Source organism: Molossus molossus, unplaced genomic scaffold (genome assembly GCF_014108415.1).
Source record: "Molossus molossus isolate mMolMol1 unplaced genomic scaffold, mMolMol1.p scaffold_m16_p_24, whole genome shotgun sequence".
NCBI lineage: Eukaryota > Metazoa > Chordata > Mammalia > Chiroptera > Molossidae > Molossus > Molossus molossus.
Window position 1 is genome coordinate 1,433,142 of NW_023425360.1, and position 26,656 is coordinate 1,459,797.

General features: G+C 62.5%; 1 protein-coding gene across 1 annotated transcript in view; it reads left to right on the forward strand.

Annotated features, from left to right (window-relative positions):
• Positions 1–21,432: 21,432 nt before the first annotated feature.
• LOC118640929 (cell migration inducing hyaluronidase 1) overlaps positions 21,433–26,656 on the forward strand; it is a 44,641-nt gene continuing 39,417 nt past the window's right edge. The window contains exons 1-5 of the mRNA XM_036278007.1: positions 21,433–21,523; positions 22,152–22,298; positions 22,706–22,844; positions 23,760–23,996; positions 25,907–26,086. Coding sequence (XP_036133900.1) covers positions 21,433–21,523; positions 22,152–22,298; positions 22,706–22,844; positions 23,760–23,996; positions 25,907–26,086 — 794 coding nt within the window. The remainder of the gene's footprint in view (positions 21,524–22,151; positions 22,299–22,705; positions 22,845–23,759; positions 23,997–25,906; positions 26,087–26,656) is intronic.

Consider the following 26,656-nt stretch of genomic DNA (forward strand, 5'->3'; position numbering starts at 1 on the left):
CTGGTGTTCCGGCAGCCACCTCCCCCGTCACGTCAGAGGCCTCCCCGTACCTTTGTCTGGTGTCGACTTTCCTGTCCAGATTTCCATTTTCCAGCTGACAGGGTCTCCGGCTCAGGGCCGTTACCAGGACCGTGGCCGCAGGAAGTGCTAAGTCATCTTTTCCTAACGAGCCAGAGTAGGAGAGTGGTTTTATATGGACGAAGCAGAAACGTCCTAGAAGAGTTTCTGAGCCTCTGGCTGCACTGAGCCCTGTTCCAGAAAGGTTATTTCTAATTTCTCCCAACCCCCAGCGCCCCGCTCTGGGGCTGGCCCAGGAGTCCCTTCTCTCTGCAGTGCTCAGCTGAGCGTGGTCTCAGGGCGTGTGCGGCCTTGGCTGGGCCCCCGCCTGAGGACAGTGGGCTGCTGCCCTCCCACCAGCCCTCCAGACCACCGAGCTCCTGGGAGCCTATGTCCATCCTGCAGGCCTCGCCCCGTAGAAATAACAGAAGGTCGACCAGACACCCCGAGGTGCCGCGGACGGGGGGCCAGCCTGGCGGGGAGGCAGCTGGGTGAGCAAACGGGGGGACCGAGAGAAGGGAGGCCTGCAGAGAATGAGCCACGCAAGCAGAGGGCATCCCGGGCCCCTCTGGAAAAGGTATCAGAATGGCAAGACCTGAAAAATACAAGCACTTCTGTCTGCCAGCCTGGCCCAGAGCACTTGTCTAGGCTCCGCCTGGTGCCAGTCCTCACAGCCCCCGAGAGGCCGCAGGGACACTCAGGGCTGCCCCGGGCCATGCCGCTCACCCCGGAGGCACCCAGAGTCCAGCGGGAGCCCTCCTCCTGCCCATCTGCCTTCCGCCGGAGGACGTGCCCGCACGCTCCAGAGCCTCTAAACCAAGCATCCGTGCGTTTATTCTGGGACATTATTAGTGCTCATTCAATGTCATGCAAGATGCCAGCTGGCAGGAGCTAAGGTGCCCGCCCCGGAGGCTCCCCGCACCCAGGAGCTCCTCGGGGCTGCGGTCTCTCGGGCTGTGTGCGCTCACGCCTGGCATGCCAGCCTCTCTGCTACCGTCTGGGTGAGAGAGGCTTTCTCCCTCCCAGGGTGCTCATGGTCATGGTCCCGCAAGTGCTCTGTGGTTTGGCACCTCCAGGTCCCCTCTGCTGGTCCGAGCCTCGCCCTTGGGTCAAGGCCAGGGGTAGCTCCTCCTGCCCAGATGCGTTTGGGTGGAACGAACTCCCTGGCACGTCATCTGGTCCCTCTAAGAAGCCCTCTTCCTTCTGCCTTTCTCTGTGGTTCTCAGCCCCTCACTAGTGGGGAGGTCCGGGGGCAGAATCCCCAGTGACTCATCCTTGCATTCCTAGGACAGGTGCCACCGACACGGACCTGTAGTCGGAGGTAGCCCATGTCCACACAGCTCAGGCGTGCAGGGTAGCTCCTCTCTTGGACAGGAGGTGGAGTTCCCACTCTAGAGAGGACACCGAGGTTCCGACAGGTCGGGCAGCTTGCTTGCAATGAGTCATCCAGGAGGAGCAGAGCGAGGGGTGACCCTGGGCCTGCCTGGCTCCCGCCCCTGCCCCAGGCGCCCAGTCTCGTTGTTTGCTGCTGCGGTGACGAGGGCTCCAGGCAAGGGGTCCGGCGCTCAGGAGCTGGGTCTGAGCATCTCCATTTTGTAGCTGCACCATTGAGTGCGGAGGACGTGGAGGCAGTGGGGCTGGGGTGGGGCTGAGGCCTCAGGGTTCTGGACAGGAAGAGACGCCCCGACGGCAGTGGGGGTGAGGCGGCCACCTCGCCGAAGTAAGAAGCACCCGAGTGCTTTCTCCTCAGTCAGCAGAAGGACATCCCACAGCGCAGGAGCCCTCTGTTCACAGGAGGCTGGTCAGGGGCCAAGGCCGGGTGCATGTGAGCACACGTGTGTGCGTGTGCATGTGCGTGGCTCTCCTGCAGGCCAGAAAGAATCAAGCAAAGACGGGAATTTTGTCCCAGATGGGGGCGGGGTGGGCGTGGGCAGGAGGTGGGGAGTGTGTGAGGAAGTCAAGTGCAGAGTCAGAGAGGCCCTGTGCCCCTTTTCACCCCTGCCCCGGACCGGGCTGCAGAGTGGCCAGGCCTCCCTGGCAGCAGAAAGACGAGGCTGGAGAAGTCGCGGGTCCTGGGTGCCGCTGCTCAGGTCTCCTGCCTGCTGCCGACCAAGGGGATGCAGGACGAGAGGCCTCGCAGGGACGTCCTGGAGACTCCTGGAGAGGCCCCTCACAGGCAGGGCAGGCACAGGAGGGAACCGTTCCTTCCGTCACCCGTGCCCCTGGGCCGCAGGGGGCGCCGAGCTGGCCGTGTGGCATCTCGGCCCCTTGGGAACTTGTCCTGATGTTGGGGCTCCAGATCTGCCCGACACCTGTGCTGCCAGTTACGTCCCAGGCCTGGTGCTAAGCCCGTCACACGTCACCCTTACTCCTGTGCTGGGGAGGGACTCAACCCCATTACAGCCGGGGAAACACAACTGTCCCAAGAAAGGAAGTGGTCGCAGGTCACAAAGCTGGTGTGGGCGGGGTTGGGGCTGGAAGCCGAGTCCTTTTGTCCTTCCTCCTTCAAGGGAAGAGAAAGCCATGAACACCCAATTCTGGTAGGAGATGGAAAGCGGAAAAGGGGTCCAGAGGGGCTTCAGATGGGGTCAGAGCCCCCCTGAAAGGGGGTGGAAGTCTGTGTGGGATTCGGGGCCGTGATGGGGAAGGGGCTGCCAGGTACGGTGGGAGCAGTGGTGACCCCTGCACGCCATGCGCGGGGGGGACTGATTCCCAGGGGCTCGGGGTTCGGCCAGCCGGCCTGTCCCAACCCTCCTGGGCCTGCCCCCAACCGTCTCCTGTCTGTGTTCTCCTTGGCACTGCCTCCAGGACAGTGGCAACTAGGTCATTCTCAAATGTTTGTTTGGGTTTTCTGGAAGCTCCTTGAAGTTGCAATGAAACATCTGCCTGGCGGTTCTGAGAGACACCCCCCCCCACCCCCGGCCTGGCTCCTACAGTCCTGCCCGAGGGGAGCGGGCTGCTCAGGCCACACGCTCATTGTCCTGGGTTGTCAGGGCACCAGCCTGAGGCCGGGAGGCAGCCTGGGCCCTCAGCGCCCTGGTGTTTGCCCAGGTGCCCTGGACAGACCAGCCTGGGGGTGGGGCCGTGGCTGCCCACAGGGGTCCAGGCCAGGAAGCCAGAGGTGTTTTATGTTATACTGGAAACTCCAGCAGGCTTCCTGCAGTGGACGGAGGCCAGTGGTCAAGACATGAGCGGGCTTGAAGACCGTCTGGCTCCCCACTGTGCGGCCACCATGCCTGAACTCCATTAGCTGACAAAGCAGCTCTCTGTCCCTCGGCCCCAGGTGGAGGGAGACACCGCTCTTGGGGACACTCGGGCTGCTGTCCCAGGACACGGGGTCATGGCCAGGGCCACCTAGAGCCCTCCCTTCTCGCCTTGTCCTCCATGGGAGGAGACTGCCCAACGCGAAGGGGCGGCCGCGACTGTTTCCATGCGGGACTTTGGACCGGAGTGGCTAGGTTTTTAGATTTTCCAGCGAAGCTGTGATTCCACATATTTGTGTGAAATTTCTCAATTTTTGAAATGCTTAAAAATACTGTGCAGGCTGAGCCACACATCTGCAGGCCAGATGTGGCCCCTGGGCTGCCAGTTAGGGAAAGGCCACCAAAGCAGAGGGTCCCCTCGCCCGAGATGGCACGGAGGTGGGGTGGAGGGGAGGAGCGAGGAGGACCCCGAAGTCCACAGTTCTTGGTCCCACCCGCCATCTCGGCACAGACGAGGGGCAGGAGAGGGCTGCGGTCTCCAGAACCGGACCGTGTAGCCCTTGCAGGCCTGTCCGCCTCGCTGGCCTGGCCTCCTTCTGCAGGTTCAGCCCCAGAGGGCTCTCTGGCCCGCCCCTGTCCCGGTCGGCCGCAGCTGCCCCCCTCATAGGTCCCTGTGGCCCCCAGGGCCCGCCCCCAGGAGACTTTGGCCAATGACAAGGCTGGGTGGCCGGTGGCTGGCCAATCAGAGCCGTCGGCCAGATGGGTGGGAGTTCATGACAGCAGAGCCAGGGGAGAAAGCACAAGCTTTGGGGCCAGACAGGCTGGACTGGCTCATGGCTCGTGCGCAGCGCTGTGTCCTGGACACCGTCCCCCGCTGCTGCAGCAGCTCGGCTCCTTCCCTGCAGGGCGGGCTAGTAACTGCTTCCTGGGAGGGAATGACATCCGAGGCGGCACCTGCTCTGCGTTCAGAGCGACCTGCCCGGCGGTCGTGCTCCCACCAACTCTTCTTGCCCCGGCATTGCTCACCCAGCCGGGCGCAGGCACACACTCCGGGCCGAGGAGCGAGTGCACGGCCTCCGCACGTGTTCTCCAGGGCCGTTTCCATTCCGTCTTCTTCCTTCGCCTCCTTTGAACACAACCGTGGGGATGGTTCCGCCCCCCTCCTCCGTGGCCTGCGCCCTGGGCCCTTTGCTCTGGTCTGTGCTCACCAGTCATGGCTCAGCCAGCATTCACTGAGCGCAGAGCCGTGCCCCTCGCTGTGGAGGGGCCCACGGGGGTGGCAGGTGGACAGATGGCTGTAGCGCCGTGGATAAAGGGGAGACCACAGTGCTGGAGGCTTCGGCAGGGATGACGCCATGGTACCTGCGGAGAGGCTGGGGGCGTGGGCAGCAATGGAGAGCAGATGGAACAGGAGAGGGAGGTGGGGAGGGCACAGTGGGACCCCGCAGTCAGCAATGGGGCAAGCCAGTAGGAACCCCCGTTTTTGGCGATGGGGTGGGTGCCACCCACTGAGGGTAAGAGCCGCAGAGATAAAGGTTTTGCTAGTGAGAGGACTCAAGCCAGACTGCAAGGTGACCTCTGAGATGTTGGCAGGACATCAGGCAGAGAGCCATCCTGTACGTGGTCATAGTGAACCTACTGTGTGCTGGACACATCGGAAATGTTGCATCTGACCGACTCGGCACAATGGCCCTGTGAGGGTAGGCGCCATAATTATCCCCACTTTTCAAGTGAATGTCCGGGGGCTCAGGAATGTTAGGTAACTAACTGGTCCGAGGCCATGCACCTAGCAAGTACAGGCTGAGAGGAGAGCCCATCTTTTTAACCATTTGTTCATGCATTTCTTGAACTGTTTCTCAAGCATGCGCTACGGGGCGGGCACTGCGAAGGGCTTTGGTTCACTAGTCAAGAATACCCGCCCAGCCCTGGCCGGTTTGGCTCAGCGGTTAGAGCGTCGGCCTGCGGTACAGAAAGAATACCCGCCCATGTGCGGATCGAATTCACTGCGCACACTGTGTCCGCTTGCGGATGCTGAGCGTGCGGGTGATGGGTCTGGGCTGGCGGGCAGGGGGAGGGGAGAACTCGTGGGGTCTCTTCCCCTGAGTGCTGTCACCAGCTCCCAGCGAGGGCCGTGGAGACATGGCACCTGGGAGTATAGGACACCTCCCTTTGTTCCACAGAGACGGGGAGTGAGGCTAGGGGGGCCCTGGTCCAAGGCTCCCTGGGGGCTTCAGCGACAGGCCAGGTGGGAGCCGCCCCAGACCACCGACTCTGTGGGGCCTGCCCTTGGGGAGCCGGCCTCACAGACTGTCCTCCCGGAAGGTGGGCACAGAGGCCTCCACCAGTGACCCCTCAGGTGGTCCCCGCTGCCGGAGCAGCCTCCCCGGCGGCACACCCAGGCTCAGGAGCAGCTGGTCAGGAGGCGTGGACTTCCTGCCCCTTCCTGGGGAGGAGCCGCAGCTGCCTGAGCCCCCCACCCAGCCCGCTTGTGCCCCTTCCCTAAGGGCTCAGTGCATCCCGGGAAAGAGCTGCCACAGCTGGGCCAGAAGCAGAGGCCATCAGTGAGCAGAATGCGAGGATGGAGGGGCAGGAGGGGGTGGGAGCAGCTGCCAGCCCGCTTCCAGATTTAGCCAGGTGATGGCTTTGCCCGCTCCTTCCCCTCTGGGCCTTTTCGGGGCCACTGCCTCCTCTGTGGGGGTGTGATCCTGAACGCCACCCCCAGGCTGACTCACGAGCTGTGGCAGCCCCAACAGGAATGTCTACTTATTTCAGCTGAGGCCCTCTTAAGCCCGTTGAACCTGACCAGCTGCTGCACAGGGCCGGGCCGGGCCAAATGGGGCTGCACCCGCTTCCTGGGTCCCCACCTCCGCTTCAGGGATGAGCTGGGGACAGTGGAGAGCCAGGAATGTCCGAGACCTCCTACTCAGCTACTGCAGATCATCCCCACATGAGTGACTTGTGAAATGACTTTAAACGGACATATGGATCGAATTAAAACCTTTTGTGTAGCAATCAGTGCTTTGACAGACATTACAGGATGAAGCTAATATTTGGAGACGGACACATTTAAGAATTCTATTGAGCAGCTGGTAGGTAACCCTGGCGCTGAAGAGCCCTATCGGTGAGTGTGAGACTGCTGGTCGCCACCTCCCTCTCCATTCCGTGGTCTGGTCCCCTCCTCGCCTCCGCGCCCGGCTCTGTCAGGGAGGACGGGGGTTTCAGTGGGACGTTTCCACAAACCGACTTAGGTTTAGTGGGTCCAGGACAGCACAGAGCCCAGCCTTTCATCCAAGGTCCCTGGTGACTCTGGCGGTGGCCTGGGATGGGGCGTGCCAGCCATAATGGCAGAAAGTCCTGCTGGAGTCACGGGGCGGGGCTGGGTGAGACTCAGGAGATGGCTGAGGTCCTGGAGTCTGATGCAGGTGACCCTGAAACCAGGGGGCCCAGCAGGGCTGGCCCGTTCTGACTCCTCCATTCGATCTGGGTGAGCCCTCCCAACACACCCATCCAGCCCATCCGGCTACACGTCTGACCCTGTTCTGCTCAGGCACACCCTCTGCTAAAACCCACCCCACCCTGAAACCATGCCTGCAGGGTCAGGGAGAGGGCTCCCTCCACACCCCCCTCAGCCTGAGTCCCCGCGCAGACCTGTGCTTTGGGCCACACCAGCTGGAAGAGGTCTGGACAGACACTCGGGAAGCATGGTCCTGGAATAGAGTTCGCCTAACCTTTCTGTGGTATCAGCCCCGGAGAGTGTCCACTGTGGAGCGGGGCCCTTTCCACCTGCCCCATAAACTCAGGCTCACGGTCGGCGTGGGGCCTGCGTTCACCTGCTCACCTGGTCACTCCACCAGGAGCACAGACCGTCTCCCCCAGGGTGGGTTCTGTGGGCTGGCAGGTCCCAATGTCCCGGGAGGCTGTCCCCGCCCGCCCCCTCCCAGCCTCCCTCTGCTTCCCCTGCTGTGCTCTCCCACACTGCCCTGTACTTCCGCTTACTATGGCTCCCGACGTCTGTCCTTGCGCGTTCGGTTTGTGACTGCTGAATAAACGCTGGCCGCCCCCGTAGATTAAATGTCAAGAGGACGGGGACTCGGCTGTTGTGTTGAGTGTAGGTTCCCCCGTGCCTGGCCCAGTGCTGGACTGTTGAATGAACGAACAAATGAATGAACAAGCGATAGACTTCGGAGTGGGACCCATGGAGACTTCCGTCTAGACTCAGGCAGTTCCCAGATGTGGGGCCATGAGCACCTTGCGGCTCCCCTCCCTCCACACCTGCAAACCATGTAGGCAGCCTAGCTTCATAGCATGACCCTTGTCCAGCAGGGGCGCCCCTCCTGCAGGGACACGGGCGTCATCCCCAAGACGGCCCTGCAGGCCCTGCATGCACTGCACGTGGCAGGTGGCGCGGGGATGGCCTTCAGACCCTTGAGAAGGGGGTGGCCCAGATCAGACAGAATGTGGGTTGTTGATCAGAAAGTCGGGGGCGATGGAGACCGAGCCCTGCAGGGCCCTCCTGGTCGGGAGCATCAAGGGGTTCCTCTGGCTCTGGCCTCGTCACCTGCCCCCATGAGCCCTGTCCTGTCGGGGAGCCTCTTGCCCTGCGCCTTCTGGGAAAGGGGCCGAGGAGCCTGGGCTCCTGGACAGAAGGCCCCCAGCGCCCCTCCCCGCTCCGGCGCCCGGGGCTGGCCTCACACAGCCTGCTCCAAGCCGTGGCACGTTCACAGCCCTGAGCCTCCGTGGGCCACGGGCTAAGCCCTGGGCCTTCTCCTCGGCCTGGACTCAGGGAGCGACGGCGTTTCCAGGGGGAGCTGGGAGTCGTTGACATCTTGGGGTGAACGGAGGGAAACCGTGACCCGATGTCCCTGGGAGGGGGAGACCGCAGGGAGCCGACCAGCCTGGAGCCTGTGGGAGCAGAGGCCACGTCAGCAGCTGCTGGCGGCGGCAGAGGGGCACCTGACCGAGCAGGTGGTGGGCCTGGCTGGCAGCCAGGTGCCGGCGCTGGGCGGCTGCCCACAGGCTCCAGGCGGGGACTTCAAATGGTCTGACAGCTTGGCTGGCCCGGAGTGCGCGGCCTGCCCTCGATGGAGAGGGGCCCCTGGGCGGACGACGGGACAGGAGGCTGATCCCCAGACGCGGGTTCCCAGCCCCCGAGAGCTGGGTGCAGCCTCCTCAGAGGGCCTCGTGGGCTCACAGCCCCGCCACCCAGTCTGCTCTGGGCTCAGCCTCCTCCTGGTTCCCGCGTCCCCTGACGAGGGGGCCTCCTGACACTGTGACTGCAGCCCACCCCTCTCTGCTGACCCCCGACCCAACCACCCCCGACCCTACCGCCCGCGACGTTCACCCTCAGCCACCAGGGCGCCCCGGTGCAGCAGGCCTGCCAGCCGCTGGGAAAGTTGCCACCTTGTGCCCCAGCCACCGAGCCCTGCGTCACCCGGCTCCTCACGCTTGCTCACCCCCTCCACACACCCGATGGGTCACGGCCCCGCCGGGGACCCAGGAGACGGGGCAGGGCCCAGCCTCAGTGTCCACACCTGCTGGGTGAACAGGTGAGGAGAGCACCGTGGAGGACATGCAGGGTTTCTCCTCATTGGGATGATGTGTGTGGTTAGGTGGAGAGACCCGCCGAGAGACGGAAGGAGGGACAGAGAGAGAAAGGGCAGTTTGTCGGGAAGCAAGGGGTCAGGGTTATCGGGGAAATTCTCAAAAGTGAGGCAGGATAGAAATATTCAGAGGTAAGCAAACTCTGCGTGGTGGAGGGTCCTCCAGGCTGGGGGCTGAGCGAGGAAGGACAGGGGGCAGAGGTGGCCAGCAGCTGCCTGGCCGAGTGTGGCCCACAGTCAGTGGACAGCAAGTGCGGTGACACCCATTTCCTGACTGCCGGACCCTGGACCCGGGGACAGAGGCGAAGAAAACAAGGCTGCCTGCCCTCCGGGCTCCATTCTAGCACGGGACCCACGGGAATAAACTTCTGTAAGGACGATGATGATGATGATGATGATGATTGGCAAATGCCAGGGAGAGACGGAAGTGAGGAGGAAGCGGCGATGCCTCCTCTCGCGAATCCAGGAAGAGGTGAATTTCCCAGGCAGTGATGCTGACCGAGGCCCCAGGCGGAAGGAGACACCCGGGGGCAGGCGCAGTGCCTGGGACGCTGGAGGGGTCTCTCTGTGGTCTAGGGTAGGCAGCCAGGGCCACTTCCTGAGCCCACTTCAGATGACATGCAGAGGTTCGGAGAGGTAGGAGTAAGGTCTGCCCTGGAGGGAGAAGGGTCTGGAGATGGCGGCCCGGCCAGGACGGCACCGTGAGGGTCGGGAAGGCAGCGGAGAGGCACCAGCCACACTCGAGCTACGGTTGGAGAGATGGCAGCCGGGTGGAAGTCCCTGCTACTACCTCAGGTGGACAGGACGAGGTCACGAGCAAGGGAGGGAGGGGGCGAGTGTTGGGGGCAGGAAGGAACCTTTGTCTGAGTTCACAGTCTTCCGAAGGAACCGTCCTTCCTGAGGCTAGCAGAGCAGCCGGCATGAAGGTGGTGGCCAGAGGGCCGGCAGTGTGGACCCCAGAAGAGACGCATCCCGTACCGACTGTGGAATTGGACAGTTCAGTGACTCAGCCTCTGGGACATGGCGGGGGTTCAGCCAGTAGGAAGTAGCCCCGTGCCTGGCAGGTGGGAGGCACTCAGTGTGTGTCTCCTGAGCCAGGATCTGAACCTGGGGGACTCGCCGGCTGTGCTCAGCATGTATTTCTGGGAATCGGGGCGGTACAGATTGTGGCTGAAGCAGAGCGGGGACTCGTTCAGTGTCGAGGACAGTGGTTCGTTTCTGGGCCTGTAGGAAGCATTTCCCCTGGCATCTGTCTTTATACCGGGACGTGTTCCCGAAACTCCTGTCCCATTCAGACAAGGGCCTTCCTCCTGGGCTCTCACGCCGCAGCGCACTCAGGGAAGTCCGTGCCGCCCGAGCGTGTCTGCGCCAGGCCCTGGGGAACGGCCAGGCCAGGTGCTGCCCACGTCCGTGGGCCCCGAGGGACGGGGAGGGCAGAGCGTGGCCGTGCCGAGTGGGAGGAAGCTGGGTGCGATCTCTGGCTCGCCTCTGTCCCGACGTGACCTGAGTCGTAAACACACCAGAGTGGCTCCTACCAGGTGCCCCTCTCCGAGCGTCCTGCTCAACTGACCCCCGCTCGGCCCTGGGCCACGGAGTGAGCCGGGGGCATCGTGCTCTCTGTCCACAGAAAGTCCTGGCCACCAGACAGGGCTGTAGCCACCCAGGAGAGTCCCTGAGCACGGGGTGGAAACCACTCAGAAAAATGGGTTGTGTCTGCCAGATTCATAGTCATGTGAGATGGGACAGAGCAGTCAGATCACTCCTGGATGGACTGAAAACTAAGATTTTTTTTTTTTGGTTGCAAGTAATGGACACTAAATTGAGCTAAGCTTAGAAAAATGGAAAAGAAAAAAGAGAGAGAGAAAGAGCACGGGGTTGGTTTTGTTATGAGGACGTGGCTGTCTCCTGGAGTCAAAGGCAGGTGTGAAGCCAGAGGGACCGGAGCCAGCCTGGTTCGGGTCATTGGTCACTGCTGGTCCCCTCCTCTGGGCCAAGGAGCTGGGTCGCGGTGAACACATGGGGCTCCAGGAGGCCCCCCTGGAGAAAGGGTAGGTCGCTGAGCGTAGGAAGCATGGACCGAGGGCCGAGATTGGGGAACCTCGGCACCCAGGGGCCTTTGAAGCCCCAAGAAAGTCCGACGGCCTGGATCTCACAGGAGGGGCGTGACACCTCAGGAGAGAGATCGCCACGTAGCACGTAGATTCTGGACACCAGCCAGGTGTTGTCTCCTTATCTGTGTGCCCCTGCTGCCAGCTCTCAGACCCAGCGCCGCTGTGTACACATCTGGGGGTGGGTGAGTGTGCTGGTTGAAACATACGCAACCGCATCTTTGTAGATCAGACGGTCGAATACAAACAGCTTCGTGTTGTTCAACCCAACACAAGAGACCCGTACGTTGAAAGGGGACCCGCTTTGAATCTCTGCCATGGGCCTTGAGCAAGCCATGGGCTCCGTGGTGTTGAAGGTCCCTCCCTGCTCCAAGGTGCTGGAAGTTTCACATCCGGACTCGATACCGAGAGCCCGCTGGCAGCCCATGTCGGGAAAGAGCAAGCCAGGGAGCTGTGGGTTCAGGTCCAGCCAGGCTCCGTCCGGCAGGCCCCCGTGAGCCAGCAGGGTCTGCCCTGAGCTGACAGTGCCACCTCCTCTCCCCGCCAGCTCTGTCCCATTTCACGGTGAACAGCGAGGAGTAACTTTTTCCAGCTAAAGCCTCTGGAAGACCTCAGGCAGCTCGGCTGAGCCCGGGCCAACTTCCCGGCTCCGCGCAGCTCGGCATAGGAGGCCAGAGACGGGGGGGAGGGGGCTCCATGCTGGTCATGACCCGGGTGTGGGCTCAGCCGAGGCCCAGGGGCCGACCCCTGGAGTTCGTTTTGCGGTGGCCTCTGTGGGGCAGGAAGCCCAGGGCCGACCTCTGTGCCCGGCGAGCCGACTCTGCAGGCAGGAATCTCAGAAGCACCCTTCGACGTTCGCTGTTTTCTGCACATGTGCTTCAGTCTGTTCAGGGCAGGCTGCTTTCACAGAGCACTTGCTCACACCCACGCGGAGCACCGCCCACGCACTCGCCCTCCGCTCTCCCCAAAACCGCGCCGGCCAGGAGACACCCTCGCCCTGTGTGCCCGAGGAGTCTCGGCCCGAAACGTGGATGGAAGGAAATTTAACGAGCTGAGTGGCCAGCCACACGATGAGGCCGTAAAATATTTCAGAGCTGCCCCTCTGTTGGAAAGAAGGGACAGGAATTTCCCAGAACGGTGGGGCACTCAGAGGCTCCTGCCAGGCTTAAGCGCACACCCTGGTGGACCTCAGCTCCCCTTCCCTTCAGGACAGCTCTCGGCTGTGTGTGCCAGGCCCCGCCAGGTGCTCCGCGTGCCGCCCAGCTGCTCACAGAGGCCCCTGAGGGGCTCTTCCGGGGACCCAGGACGCTCTGCACAGCCGCCGCGTGGCAGGGCTGGGACACCTGCCCCAGAGCATCTGTTTGGGTTCGAGGCCAGTGGCAAACACGGCTTTGTCCGGCTGCGCTGTGGTAGCAAAGTCGCCCCTCCATTTCCCCCCGGACCCCACTTCGTCTGGCGTGGTAATCTGTACTACGGTGAGCTCGTGCAGTCGGGCGCCGCCGCAGTACCCGGATCACGCGGCCGAGCCACGCAGCCACGGGGCTGGATCGCGGAATCGCCCTGGAGAGAGAAGCCTCGCGTGGCTGACTGCACACCGGATAATCCCATTCACAGAAAGTTCCAGAACAGGCCAGATGCATCCGCGGCGTGGTGCTGCTGGGCTGTGACGTACAACAGTGCTGCCTGTTGCAAGAGGGAATGGGCAGGGAAGGGGTCAGGGCGGGGACAGTGTCCTGCACCTCGACGGGCTTGGGCTGCACAGGTGTACGCACGAGCCAAAGCGCAGCCGATGTGCGATTCATCACGTGAAAGTTTTGCCGCAGGAGATTTTTAAACATTAAGTGAATACTGAACTCTAGGCAATCACAGGCGTGCGAAGTATTTAGGGAGAGGTACACTGCTTCCTATAATCCCCTTCGAAATGCATCCAGAAGTTAAGGGGGCTCCTCTGAGTGGATGGAGGGATGGATGCATGGTAGAGACGTGACAGAGAAGATACGGCGAGATGCTCCTGGTGGCTCTAGGCTGAGGGTCGGTTGGCGTGCTCGGTGAAGTTCTTCCCACCTGGCTGTGAGTTTGACAGTGTTCGTGGTGAGATGTTGGGGGTGTGGGGACAGCAACTGTATAGAGCCCTGGGGTCCCCTAGTGGTGAAGCAGGGGTCCCAGAGCGCAGGGCTGGTAGGTGAGCTTCTCCGGGCGGGGGCGCCGTCCTCACCCGTCTCTGTCACAGTCCTGGTCTGGACCAGGCCCCGAGGCAGCAACAAAGTCGACGTTGCCCCAGGTCCCCCAGGACTCGAACCCGGGACTCCTCCCATCAGTCTATCAGAGCCCATTTTCTCCCACAGATCAGGGACTTTTGCTCCAAGGCCACGAGTCGCACCTGCCGCAGGAACACAGGTGACTGATCCCAGGCCAGGAGCCGGGGGCTCACAGGGCAGTAAAACAGGCCCTGGCGGGGCCCGTCTGCTGCCGCTTCCTGGAGGTGCATTTGAAGTAGTGGGAGCCAGAGCGGTTTCTACAAATAAATAACCCAGGGAAAGACAAGGCCTCAGATCAAAGGAGGGCTGTGGCCCAAACCTGAACCCAAGTCAGGCGCGGGCTTTCGACTCCAACCTGCTGGGCAGAGGGAGGAGCGCAGAGCCTCTGTCTGCTGCGCAAACACCCTCGTCTCTGCCCTGCCTGAGTTCGAGCCCGAGAGCCGGAGCCGGGAGGAGGCTGTGCTGTCGGAGCAGCTGCCAGCCCGGCCCCATGACATGCCCGCCCGGCGTCCAGGCCAGCAGACCGGCCTCCGGCCGCGTCCCAGCCCAGGGGCGGCCGCGTGGGCCGCAGCCTGCCTGTCTCGGGCTCTCGTGTCAGCCCTTCAGGGAGCTCCCCGTGGCCGGCCTCCCTGTTCTGAGTGCAGGGCCCTCCTGACTCTTATCAAGCCGCGCAGAAGCCCGTGGGCCTGACTGCTCCCGTGGCGGGAGGTTAGGTCAGCAGTGTCTCGGCAGAGGGAGGGCCCGAGCCGTGAGGCTGAGGAGCCGCAGCGAGCCCACGGGTCCCTGCGGTCTGCAGGCAGCGGCCTCGGCTGAGGCGCCCTCGGGGGCGCTGCTGCTCCCTGGACCTCACTCTGAGCAGCACCAGCAGTGGCCACGTCCCTCCCGTCACAGAGCTCACGGACAACAAGCAAACTCACAAGTACATAGGAGTGTAAGCGGTAGCAGGTGGAGAGAAAGCCACCAGGACCTTCCTCGGGTGATGAGCAGGTGTCAGGGGAAGCCTTGAGAATGGGTGGCGTGGGGGAAAGCGTTCCCGGCAGGCGGAACAGCACGTGAAAAGGTCCTGGGGCACAAAGGAGCTTGGCATCCTCAAGGAAACGACAGGGAGGCCAACACGGCAGGAACGGAGACCCTGAGGCGAGGTGGAGAGGGAGCCAGGCCAGCGGGGCCAGGCGAGGAGCTCTGACCCCACGGTGGGTGCCTTGGGAGGGTCCCAGCAGGTGGGCTGTGGTCCACGCTGGCCGGTCCGGGGACGCGGGCTGCGCTGGGGAGGAGCCTGGGAGCTGACTCTTGGGAATCTCGTAGGAGAGACTCAGACTGTGCTGGTGGCCCGACTTCCATTCTTCCTGATGGGGTCACCTTTCCTGAGGACATGGCTGCTTGGGGACACGCTGCAATGAGAGACAGGAGGTCTCTCTGGCCGGTAACGTGATACGAGGCCTTGCTGGTGAAAATAAACATCTGCGAGCAAATAGACTCGTAAGGAAAGTAACCTCCATCTCGTCTTTCCCTCTGGCTCCTTGTTCATCAGGACCGTTTCCATGATGAATATTAAAACACAGCTCGCACTGGCTCCCGCGGCCAAGGAGCTGCACTGGCTCGTGGAAGCGAAGGGTCAGGCGCAGGGCCAGTGTCAGGTGGAGCGGACCCGGCGCAGGGAGGTCTCTGCGCCCTCGGGCAGGCCCCCTTCTCGCCTTGGGTCTCACGACCACCCTTGAGCCGGTCGCAGCAGCAGGAGAGGGGGATGAAGTCCTTGGCCCGGCTGGGCCACAGGCCCACTTCCGGAGCCCAGGTGGGTGGCTGAGCCCCATCTGAGCCACAGGACTGAGGGGGAGGGAGACATGGTCCTCAAAGGAGGAGTGAGGGGCAGCCGGCGAGCAAAACCCGCCATGTCCACGCCAGCCCGAGGGTCCATGGCCGGGTTCTGCCCCGCCCCGCCCAGGTCTCCCTCTGTCTCCCACAGTCACTCAGACTGTGTCTCCCTGGGGGCAAAACTCAGACCTGTGAGGCCCTGCTGCTGCTGAAGACACAGGCCCTCCCTCGCCCTCCATTGGCAGGGGCCCCTTGCTACAGGCCACACGCCCCTGGGGCCCATCCTGGGGCTGCACATGGGTCTCAGCCCCTGCTGCGGAAGGGCAGGCCTGCATCAGGACCCCGAGGGTCAGGGCGCGCGTGTAGATGTGGCTGGGTCCTGCCCAGCCCCCACGGCGGCGGTGGAATCCTGGGTGCAGGCGGGGTGGGGTCTGCGTGCTCACCCAGCTCTGCAGAGGCCCCCTTTCTGCGTCCCTCTGCCGGTGGCTCTCTCCCCTCCGGACCTGCCCAGCTCAGGCAGCCTGCCCCTGCCTCAGGGCAGCCGCAGTGAGTCCTTGGTGCCCCCTCGCCCCCTCCCTCCCGTTAACTCTGGACGTGGCTGCCTGAGCACCGTGGCTCTAACCCCAGAGCAGCCTGAGCACAGAACAGTCACGTAGAACCCCCCATAGCAGCGCCCTCTTCCGTGACGCAGCGGCTCTGAGAACATCTCTTTCCCGGAGCCTAGGAGCAGCCACTCTGAGGAGTCGGCCGGTGTCCCCTCCCCTCTCTTCCTCGGGCACCACAGTCTCCACAGCCCCACCCGATGAGACAACCGAGGGCGCCCTGAGCCGGGGGACCCTTCTCTGCAGAGCGGCATCCCTTCCGTACACTCCCGCCACCACCACGGTGCACGCCCCACAACCCTTCTCCCCGCTGGGCCCTCTGCCCTCGCCTCAGCTCCAGCCCCGTCCGCTCCGCGGACACCGGCCTGCGGGCTCATCCTTACCCGCTGGCCCCTCTGCCTGGTGTTCGCGCGGCAGCCCTGCCCGGTGCCTTCCCTCGGGTCTCTGCTCACATGTCACCTTCTCAGTGACCCCTTCCCTGAGCCTGCAAAACAGTCCTTCCCCCCCTCATCTGCTGATCTTGCTCCGTAGCCCCTGAGCCAGACACTCCCAGGAGGCATTTATTTGTGCGTCTCAGCTCCCGGCCACTCAAACTAGACGGCAAACTCTCCCCTCGCCCAGGGCTGCTTTCCCGAGCTGCCTGCCGCTGCGCCCAGGCCTGGAGCCCGTGCAGCAGACACTCAGCACGTGTGCGTCGAATCCATTCCGCTCGGCAGAGGCATCGGGCTGCACCCCCGCCCATCCCTCCCGCTTCCTGCCCGCGGCGTCTTCTTAAAATACCCGTCAGGGTCAAGTCCAGCCTCCACTTCGCACCTAAGGTGCTTCAGGACGGACCTGTTCATCTCGGCCGCTGCCCGCACGTGGGCACCCTCGCTGTTACGTAGCGCCGACCCTGTGGGAAATCAAGCTGCTTGTGGGAACGAGGAGGAAGCCCTCAGTGTGCAGAGGGGATCACAGTAGCCATCAGGACCCCAGGGGCAGTGACAAGGGCCCACCCTGGACGGGGGGGACGGTGCCCAGAGGGCAGGAGGTGGGCCCCCACGCACAACTGCAGGCCGGGCCAGCTGCTGATGCTGAATGTGCAGTAGAAAACACAACAGAGGCGGAGTGTTTATTTCCACAGTCGCTGACCCGGCCGGAAGCCTGCACACCACCAGCTGGGAAGGTGCGCAGCCGGGTTTGACTCGGCGGGTCCAGGCTCTGACTCGGTCCTGGGAGAGGCTTCTCTTTGAGGTCGCTGAGCTCTGTGGCCGGGGCCCAGGGCCCAGGTGGCTGGGCCTCCCTGCATGAGCCCAGGGCAGGTGAGAGGGTGGAAAACCCGTAGCCGGGCCGCCTCCCTGTCCAGGGAGCGAGAGCCCGCCCACAGAGATGCGGGGTCTTCCGCAGGTGATGCCTGGTAGAGCCCGAGTGAGACCCAGGTCAGCTGGTCCTTGAAGTCAAGTAGTCATCCCCAGACACCCTAGCAGGCACTGCCCGGACCTGTGAGCCCGGCAGGAGCCTCTGTGCTGCCCTGGGAGCCGTCAGTGGCTGTGGGAGGGACAGACAGATGAGCCTCTCCCCCTCACCCAGGACGGGCAGCTTCACGGTGCAGCAGGACACAGCCTCGCCACGGGGCGAGGGGCCGGGCCCAGCGGGCAGGCACGCAGCCCCGCTCAGCCCCGGGCGGCAGACTCGGGCGACGGGGGCTGTGGCTGTGGCGCCCGGGGCCCTGGCCCCCGTGGGGACGCTCACACCTGCCTAGGGGGCTGGGGGACCATGCAAGGGGCCGGACTTCCCATGTGTCAAGTGTCTAACAACTGGGGACCAAGGGCGGAGGACACCGGGACACCGGTTCCTTTCTGAGTGGAATTTCTAGGGGGTACACGTGGCCGCTGGGAGGACGGTGGTGAAGAGAAGGCGCGTCCAAGCCTGGGACTCAGACCCTGCATGCCCATCGCCGGCAGGGGGACAGTGCACAGTGGGGCCGAGGGCCCATCGCCCTGCGCCCGGCCCGCCTTGTCCCTGCCTCCCTCTTCCCCCCAAGTAGCAGCTTAATCTCGGGCTGTGTGATACTCCACGCTGTGTAAATAATCATTTCCAATCTTGTTCTCTCCCTCTCCTCGTCTTCTGGGGGCTCTGATCGCTTGACCGGCAGGGGCAGGCGGAGCCCCCCGGGAAGGGCGAGGCCCCTGCCCCACTCCCGTCCTCTGGATGGTGGGGTCCCCGACCCGTCCGCTCTGTCCACGGAGAAGGCGGCTGCGCCTGCCCCGCTCCCACAATCCCGGCAGAACCCTGCCCGGGGCCTGGCGTGGGCTCCATGATGTCATGTTTGTGTATTTTCTCCTCTCCATAAACACGCTGCCCCGAGGGGGCGGGTTTCCTGCATCCAGTCCCCGATGTCCAGCTTCGGAGAAAGCGCCTGTTGTTCAGCGGCACCTCGTAAGCGCTGACACAGTTCTGCCCATCTATCTGTGGAAGGGCCGAAAACCCAGGGTGGTGCGTGGGCCAAGGGTCCGCTGCGTGAGGCGGCGGCCAGGAGGCAGACCGCTGATGGCGACGCACTGACACCGGCGGACGTGGCCCAGGCGCCGTGGCCCTGGTGCGCTGCCTCACACGTATGTGTGTCCTCTCCTCCCGCCCAGCATCCCCAAAGGCCACTGCAGCGGCCCCCCACTTCACAGGGGAAGAAACAGAGGCCTAGCTTATTCGGCAAGTGGCCCCGTGCACATGGGTCCCCGGGCGGGGGTGCCTCCCCGAGCGAGAGGCAGAGAAGAAATGGTGGTTGTGGATGGGCTGGGGCTGGGGGAGGGGTGGAACAGGGGGAGGGTTAAGAAGTGCGGATGCCAGTTATGAAAACAGCCCTGGGATGCGAAGCTGAGCACAGGGAACATCGTCAATGACATTGTAATAACGACGTGTAACGCCAGGTGGGCACTAGGCTGATCCGGGGATCACTTTGTAAGTGATATCAATGTCTAATCACTGTGTTGTGCACATGAGTGTCAACTGTGACTGAAAAAGAAGTGTAAAAAATAATCTATAAAAAGATTAAGAAAAAAGATTCCAGCGGCCCCTCTGGAGGCGGGAATAACACTGTTCCTCTTCCTGTGCAGGGGGCAAGCCGGACCCAGGGCAGCTGTGGCCGGGCCACCTGCCGGAAGAGGAGAGACCTGGGCGCCTGGTGTGACGGCAGCGGGAGAGGCAGAGACACAGTGGCCGGCAGCGTCCCTGGTTCCCGCTCTGCTCCTGCCTCGCCTCGTCCCTGTGAGGTCCGGCAGACACAGGGACCGAGCCACAGCTGGACGGGACACAGCTTCCAGAAAACATGCGCTTGTCCTTGTGAGGAGCCCGGGTGCTGCCCTTCCACAAAGTGGGTTCTTCCACACGAGCTCTGCTGAGGGGCCACTGCTCCCCTTGGGGAGTAGGCCAGCTCGGGGCCGTCGGGACCAGCCAGGGCAGCGGTCAGCCAGCCTCGGCCACCGGCTTCCTGCAGCGACCCCCTCACTGTTAGCCGACAACGCCCATCCCAGGCCTCCCGCGGCTGGGATTCATCTCCCAGGGGTGTCTCGCAGCCGGAGAAGGCGCACCCAGCCCCCTGCCAGAGAGCTTTCCGGGGCTGACCGAGAAAGCCCCCCCCTTGGGGTCGCCGCCCACGTGACGTTTGAGAACCAGCTGGGAGGCGCTCAGCAGACTGTTTCTGGGGCGGCTGTATACGCCCAGCAATGGAAGTGCTCAGGGCCAAGGAATCACGCCGACCACCCCAGCCACCGGGGGCTCCCATCTTCCGGCGGGGGACTCTGCCTCGCGGCTCCGGCAGGCCTGGCTCCGACGCAGCTGGAGAGGACAGCTCCTCAACGTCAGGGATCGGGGTTCGAGCACGGGCCCTCCCCGTAGAATCGTCTCTACATCCACCCAGAGAGCGATCTTTCTGGTCTTTGACGTGAGCTGTGACCTGATGGGACGGTGTCAGAGATCCCGCCTGGTCAGCCTCCCTCTCGGCACCAGGACGTGCAGGCTCAGAGGGACGCCCCCACCCCCAGCCTCAGGGCTGGTCGCTCTCCTTGACGAGCAGGGGGACCGGCTCTGGGGCCCAAGCCCAGCTCCCTGACGACTGCGGCTTCGCGGCAGCAGGTGGCAAACGACCTTGGTTTTCTAAACTGATGGAGACTTGAGAGCAGGCTCCGGCTTTCCCCTACGGACACAAAGCGCCCCTGTCCCCAGGGTCCCCCCCTTTCTCCTGCAGAGCATGAAATCGGACCCTCCTCTCCGGGCCGTGGGAACGGCGCCGTTCCCAGGAGCCACGATGCGTGGCCTCGGCCACTGGCGGAGGCACTAGAATGGGCCCCGTTGTTCTCTGCAGACCAGGCCTGGGCCAGCAGGGTGCCCATTACCAGGACACCGTGGGCATTGGTCTGGGAGGACCGTCCCTCCCGCCCACAGCTCCCCGCACACCTGTGCCGAGCGGCCCGGCAAAGGCCCCGTCGCTCCCTTTCAGACCCTCCTGGGTCCCAACACTGGACTCACACGGAGTGCTCACCTGGAGGGAAAGGTCAGGGCTGGTCAGATCCGCCCTCGCTCGTTCAAAGGGAGGCCCGAGACGGGTTCGAGCCGCTTTCTCCGTGTGGCAGAATGTCTTTTTGTTTCTGGGCACCACTGCGGTCAGGCTCAGGGGAAGAGCGGGGGACCCGGGCACTCCCCAAGCCCCGTCTAGGCCGTCTGTGAGCCACACAGGACGGAAGACAAAGATGTTCCTCCAAGAGGCATTGTCTTCTGAAAGGGCAGGGCGGCGTCTTCTCAGACAGTTCCTGTGCGGAGTTTACCGAGGCAGATTCCCATGTCACCTTCTGTATGAGCAAAAGGAACACAATAAGTGGCTTTGGGGGAAGCAAAGTGGAAGTGTAGTAAATCTCTCTCAAAATAAGTTTGCAGTCTAGGGCTGCTCAGTTCTGCACAAGGTCAGAGCCTGGGTTCTTTCTATCTGCTTTGCTCTCTCCGGCGTCCGGCTCCCCCTACCTGGCCAGAGGTGGCTGCTGAAGACCCAGCCGTCAGGTCTCGATTCCAGCCAGCACGAAGGAGGGAAGAAAGGCTTCCTGCCTTCCTTTAGGAGCATTTCCTGAAATTCACACACTCTGTGTCTGCTGTGTTGGCCAGAGCTTCACTCCAAGGCCACAGCTAATGAGAGAGAGGCTGGAGAAGTAGCCTTCAACCTAGGTGACAGTGTCCAGATAAAAATCAGTTCTTTTACCAAGAAAGGAAGGAAAATGCATGTTGGAGGACTTAGCTATCTCCGTCCCACCTTCTTGGATGGACCCTAGGAGGGTTTATAAACACGGGCATCACATTTAGGATTTCAGTGTTATTATCAAGACTTGCTTTAGAGGCATGGACCCATAACGGTGGGGTCAGCCTGTTCACGTCCTCCTGTTTCAGATGAGGAAACCGAGGCCCAGAGAGGTTAATCAAATCAGCAGAGGTCACACAGCAAGTTGGTGGCATCTGACTGCCAGCTCCTGTTCACTGGGAGTATTTTTGTTCTTCTCTGTTCTAAGAAAAAAAGCTTCATCATGGAGGGGAGGGAGCTTGGGCATCAGAGACGAAATTCCGTCCACCGCAGGGTCTCTGAAACGCAGGACCCAGGCGGGACGGTGACAGGCTTTGCGTGCCCTGATCTGCCCAGCGCTGAGTCATGGCGGCTGGAGCGTGCCCGCCCTGGCACTGCCTCTGCGCGTGCACGTGGCCCGCCGTGTGTGCCTGCCCGTGGAGGGTGCAGGTCTGACCGGGTGTGCTTCTGTTTCAGGGGAAACGCAGCCAGAATGGGATTGGCCGGGAGGCAGTACTGCTCCTTCAAGGCGATGCTGACAGTCAGTGCCCTCCTGGCCCACCTGCCCAGGGCCACGACCACAGGTGGGCCACGGCAGAGCGGTCGAAGCAAGCTGCTGGGCGGGGGCAGCAGAAGGAGCTGCTGGGCGGGGGCAGCAGAAGGAGCCGCAGGGTGGGGTCAGGGTGTCGGCTCTGACAGTTCCCGCTCACCCCTCGGTCCCAGACAAGCCACCCTGGGCCTCAGTCTCACCGTGCACAGAGTGACGAGGCCAGACTAGGCCGGTGTAGCCCTTGAGTAGCCCGCAGTGTGATGGAGGCCCCAGACCTCGTGCCCCCTCCTCCCATCCCATCGAGCTCCACCTCGCTGCCTTTGCTGTTCGACCCTGCTTGAGCCCCTCGGGGTTTACGAAGGCTGGAAGAGCTGTCTCAGGAACACAGAAAGCGTGAGCCCTCTTCTCAGTGAAGGGGTGGAAGGCCCGAGGCAGGGCCGGGGCTCCAGGGCAGGGACTCAGCCACCGCGCACAGACACGTGAGGAGCTGATGAGAGACGTGGCTGGACCCGGGCTCCTGGGTCAGGGGCTCCTGGAGGCCTTGCTTTCAGCTCTCTAGAGAGGAGGCAGGAGGAGCCGCAAGGATGCGCGAGAGCCCCCTCTGCTGTGGTCCGTGGTGAGGTTGGTGCGTGGTAGCCGTGACCTCTCTCTGTCCTTGACAGTGGTGGCCAAGTGCCCCGACCAGAGCCCTGAGCTGCAGCCCTGGAACCCTGGCCATGACCGGGACCAGCACGTTCACATCGGCCAGGGCAGAGCGCTCCTGCTGACCTCGTCTGCCACCGTCCACTCCATCCACATCTCAGACGGAGGTGAGCCAGCCTCTCCCGCCCCCTCTCCTCCCGGCCTCGGGGCCCCGCAGGTGGGCAGAGCCGAGGGCACGCGCTTCGGGTTCTTGTCCGAACACCTGGTTCCTTGAGGTGCCCATCAGCTCTGAGCCCTTAGGAATGGCTTGTCTGAGGTCCAGACATGGAGATTCATGGAGCAAACGCCCCTGGTGCCCCGAGCATGCCAGCTTAGCCGGCCCCCAGAGCCTTGTGCAGCGAGGGCCACACGTGCAGGGGCGGCAGACCAAGCAGGTGCTTTGGAGGCGGAGAGGGGAGCAAGCGCGGCGGGCACAGCGTGCTCAGCGGTGTTTGTCGGCGGCTGCTGGCTGGCCCTCGGCGCCGGCGTGACCTGCGGCTCGTCTCTCCAACCTCACCCGTTCCTGCCTCCGCAGGGAAGCTGGTCATTGAAGACCACGACAAGCCCATTGTTCTGCGTACCCGGCACATCCTGATCGACAGTGGAGGAGAGTTGCATGCTGGGAGTGCCCTCTGCCCTTTCCAGGGCAACTTCAGCATCGTCCTGTATGGCAGGTGGGTGGCCAGCGTCCGTGGGTCAGATGTCACCCTTGGATCTGATGGGAGGAGGACTTTTTAAAGGGAAGAGGGGGCCCTGGCCGGTTTGGCTCAGCGGTTAGAGCATCGGCCTGCGGTCCAGGGAGACCCGGGTTCGGTTCCCGCTAAGGGCGTGTACCTCGGTTGTAGTTTGTCCCCGGCCCTGGTTGGTCGTGCGGGTGGCAGCCACTCGATGTGTCCCTTTCATGTCGATGTTTCTCTCTCTCTCTCTCCCTCCCTCTCTATCTGAACAAAAAATGGAAAAATGTCCTCAGGTGAGGATAAAAAAAATTTTAAATAAATAAAGGAGAGAGGGGGACGAACAAGATGGCCAGGCTGTCCTGCAGGACGAGCTCTGCCGGGCTGGAATCGTGAACCGGTCAGACACCGTGATGGGGGGAGCTGGGCAGGTGCACGGGGCGTGTGACCGTTGTGTCCTGGGTCCGTGCTTGTTACCAGAGTTCGTGCCCGGCACCTCCGATCACCGGGCTCAGGGAGGCCCCGTGCTCACTTAGTTGGCTGTGTCGGACAAGACAAAGAAAAGTCTGCAGTGTTGCCTCCGGCTGCTCTCCCTCCAAGCAGAGGGGAGCTCTCAGCAGTAGCTGGGAAGACACAGGGCGGCGGTTCCTGCCCAGGTGTGTCAGGGACCAAACGCCAGACACTCAGCACCGAGAAGACAGCCGCCGACAGGCTAAAGCTGTGTCTTTCCGCTCGGCCCTCTGGCCTCGCTGTGGCCTCGCCTCGGAGATGTGGGTGTGAGGCTGACCATGTGCATCACCCCGCGGGCCTGGCTCTGCGGTGCCTCGGGGACTCAGGGGGCCCTGAAATCCCCCCGGGTCCAGCGTCCAGCGAAGAGAGGTGCCAGCTGACTCAGAGAGCTGTGTTCTCTTGCAGGGCGGACGAAGGTACCCCGCCGGACCCTTACTTCGGCCTGAAGTACATTGGCGTCGGCCAAGGAGGCACCCTGGAGCTGCACGGCCAGAAAAAGCTGTCTTGGACGTTTCTGAACAAGACCCTTCACCCGGGTGGCATGGAGGAAGGAGGCTACTATTTTGAAAGGAGCTGGGGTCACCGTGGAGTCATCGTTCATGAAATTGACCCCAAATCAGGGACAGTCATCCATTCTGACCGGTAAGGTTTGTCTTCGCTTAAACACAGGCCCCTCTGTTCAACGCTTGCGTACCGACCTCCTGCCCCAGCCAGACGCCGCTCCCGGTGCTGGGAGCAGAGCAGAGCAACGTCGCTCCCTCACCAGGCATTTACCCAGAGAAGCGGAATTTAGCAGGAACAAGCACACACACACACCCGTATGTACACGCAACAAAATTTCAGATTGTGCTAATTAGGGGGAAAGAGACAGAGCGAATGGCAGAGTCGCTGGGAAGGACTCTCCTGCATCCGGTGGTCAGGAAAGAGCCAGGAAGCAACGTGTGAGCTGGAAGCGGCGGGGTGAGGCCGCGTGTGGGGTGAGGCCGCGTGTGGGGCAAGGGGTTAAGACAGTGGCAGGTGCAAAGGGCCTGCGGAGAGGAAGGGCGTGATGTTCGCAAGCACGGAAAAGCCAGCAGAGGGCGATGGAAAGGGAGCAGGCAAACAGGCCCGTGTCACTGAACACTGGGGATGCATCGGTGGCGACTTTGTCCTTCTGGGAACATCACAGCTCCTCACACACACCTAGATGGCACCGCCTACCACACACCTGGGTTGGATGGTCTAGTCTACTGCGGCCGGGCTGCAACTCTGTACAGCATGTTACTGTGCTGAGTACTGTGGACACTGTCACACAACGGCAAGTATTTGTGTATCTCGACGTAGAGAAGCTACAGTAAAAATACAGTATCAAAGACTGTTACAATGTTGCACTAGTATAGGCCACTTATGAACGGAGCTCATGGGACTGGAAGTCGTCTAGCTGAGTCGTGAGTGCGCAGTGAGGGAATGTGGCGGTGGGACGTCACTGTACAGGACTGCAGACTTATAGACACTGCACTTAGACAACGCTGAGCCTACAACACCACACGAGATTAAACCGAGCACAAAGGAGACTGACATGATCACGAGACTGGAGATGCGCCCCTGCCGGTTTGGCTCAGCGGTGAGAGCGTTGGCCTGTGGACCGGAGTCCGGCCAAGGGCACGGACCTTGGTTGCGGTTCGTCCCCGGCCCTGGTTGGGGCGAGGCAACCGGTCAGTGTGGTTCCATCACATCGATGTTTCTCTCTGTCCCTCTCTCTCCCTCTCTCCCACTCTATCTGATGATGAATAGAAAAAATATCCTTAAGCGAGGAATTAAAAAAGATGAATTCCCTAGTGAAGCCCTGCAGACAGCCGCTGTGGAGGCAGCAGAGCTGGGACACCTGCCCCTCCACCTCTCTACTCGTGTGTCAGCAGCCTGGAGGGTCTGTCTGAGCAAAGGTGGTAACCACACTGAACACGACATAAATGCAGGCTGCAGCCACCTGAGGTTACCTGGAGGAATGATAACGTGGGTGTGTGCTCGAGAGGTAGTTGGCATCCAGTGAGGCAGCAAGAATGAGGGCGGGCAGGCAGGAGTGGGCGCGCGGTGCGGCCGCAAATGTGCTGAGACGGGACTTACTCCTGGGGAGGCACCTCGGCCGGTCGGGTCGGGTTATGCCAACAATGACTCAGGAGCACCTCCCCGCGAACCCACCCCGACCACTGTTTTTCTGGGCGATTCCCACTAGTTTATTTCTCTAGATTTATTTTAGAACGGGTTTGCCTGCTGAGTCCCAAGACGAATTCTCTGGAGTTTCCGTTGTGATTGCATACAGTCTTTATGCATCGTCGCACAGTTGTGTCTTTCCTTTGTACATTTGGTCGCCCGTGGTCTAGACCTTTTGAGACCCACTGCCATGGATGGGTCCAGGGAGGGTCATCAGGGGCGAGTTTGCTGTCATAAACTCTCCGGAAATCAGAGCCGTGGCGTCCCTGGGTGGCGCACTGGTTGTCGCAGGAAGAGTTGAGCTCCGCTGTTGCTCGGCTGCTGTCGGGACTGTGAGGATTCCCTCGCTCTGCCCTCCCTAGGTTCGACACCTACAGATTCAAGAAGGAGAGCGAGCGCCTGGTCCAGTATCTGAATGCGGTGCCCACCGGCAGGATCCTGTCCGTCGCTGTGAATGATGAAGGGTCTCGGAACCTGGACGACACTGCCAGGAAGGTGATGACCAAGCTGGGCAGCAAGCGCTTCCTGCGCCTCGGATTCAGGTGCCTGCGCCCGTCCCCTCCGCCCCCACCTCCACCGGGCTCCAGAACACGGCTGCAGCCCTGTCCCGGGCCGCACCACCCCCAGGGGACACAGGGAGACGCAGGCCCGTCTCCATCGGCAGAGGGCACGCCGGGCTTGTTCTGAGAGGGAGCCTGCAGGCTCTTACAAGCACACCTCACTCTGACAGTGCAGAAGGTCTGTGTTTCTGGGGACACGTCCGCTCAGTCACCCACCTGCAGATACTGAGGGAGCGTCTCCTGCGGGAGCCAGGCCTCCAGTGCACAGCAGGGTTCGCTCTGTCTTTCTTTGACAGAGGGGTTGCCGTGTGCACTGGGGACGGGCAGACACGTGTTTAGAGATCATATGGAGTGTCCCTGTCTAGCCCAGCCCCCCACGGGAAGGGCGCCCCGATGTCTTCCGCGGTGAGCTGTTTGTCAGACTGTACTGTAACTTCATGCCCGAGGTTGGCACACACACGCGTTGGCACCGAGAGAAAGCCGTTTGCGCCACAGTAGCCACACCTTTGTATCGTGTTGGATCAGATCTCGGCTCGGCGGGAAGCTGAGGCC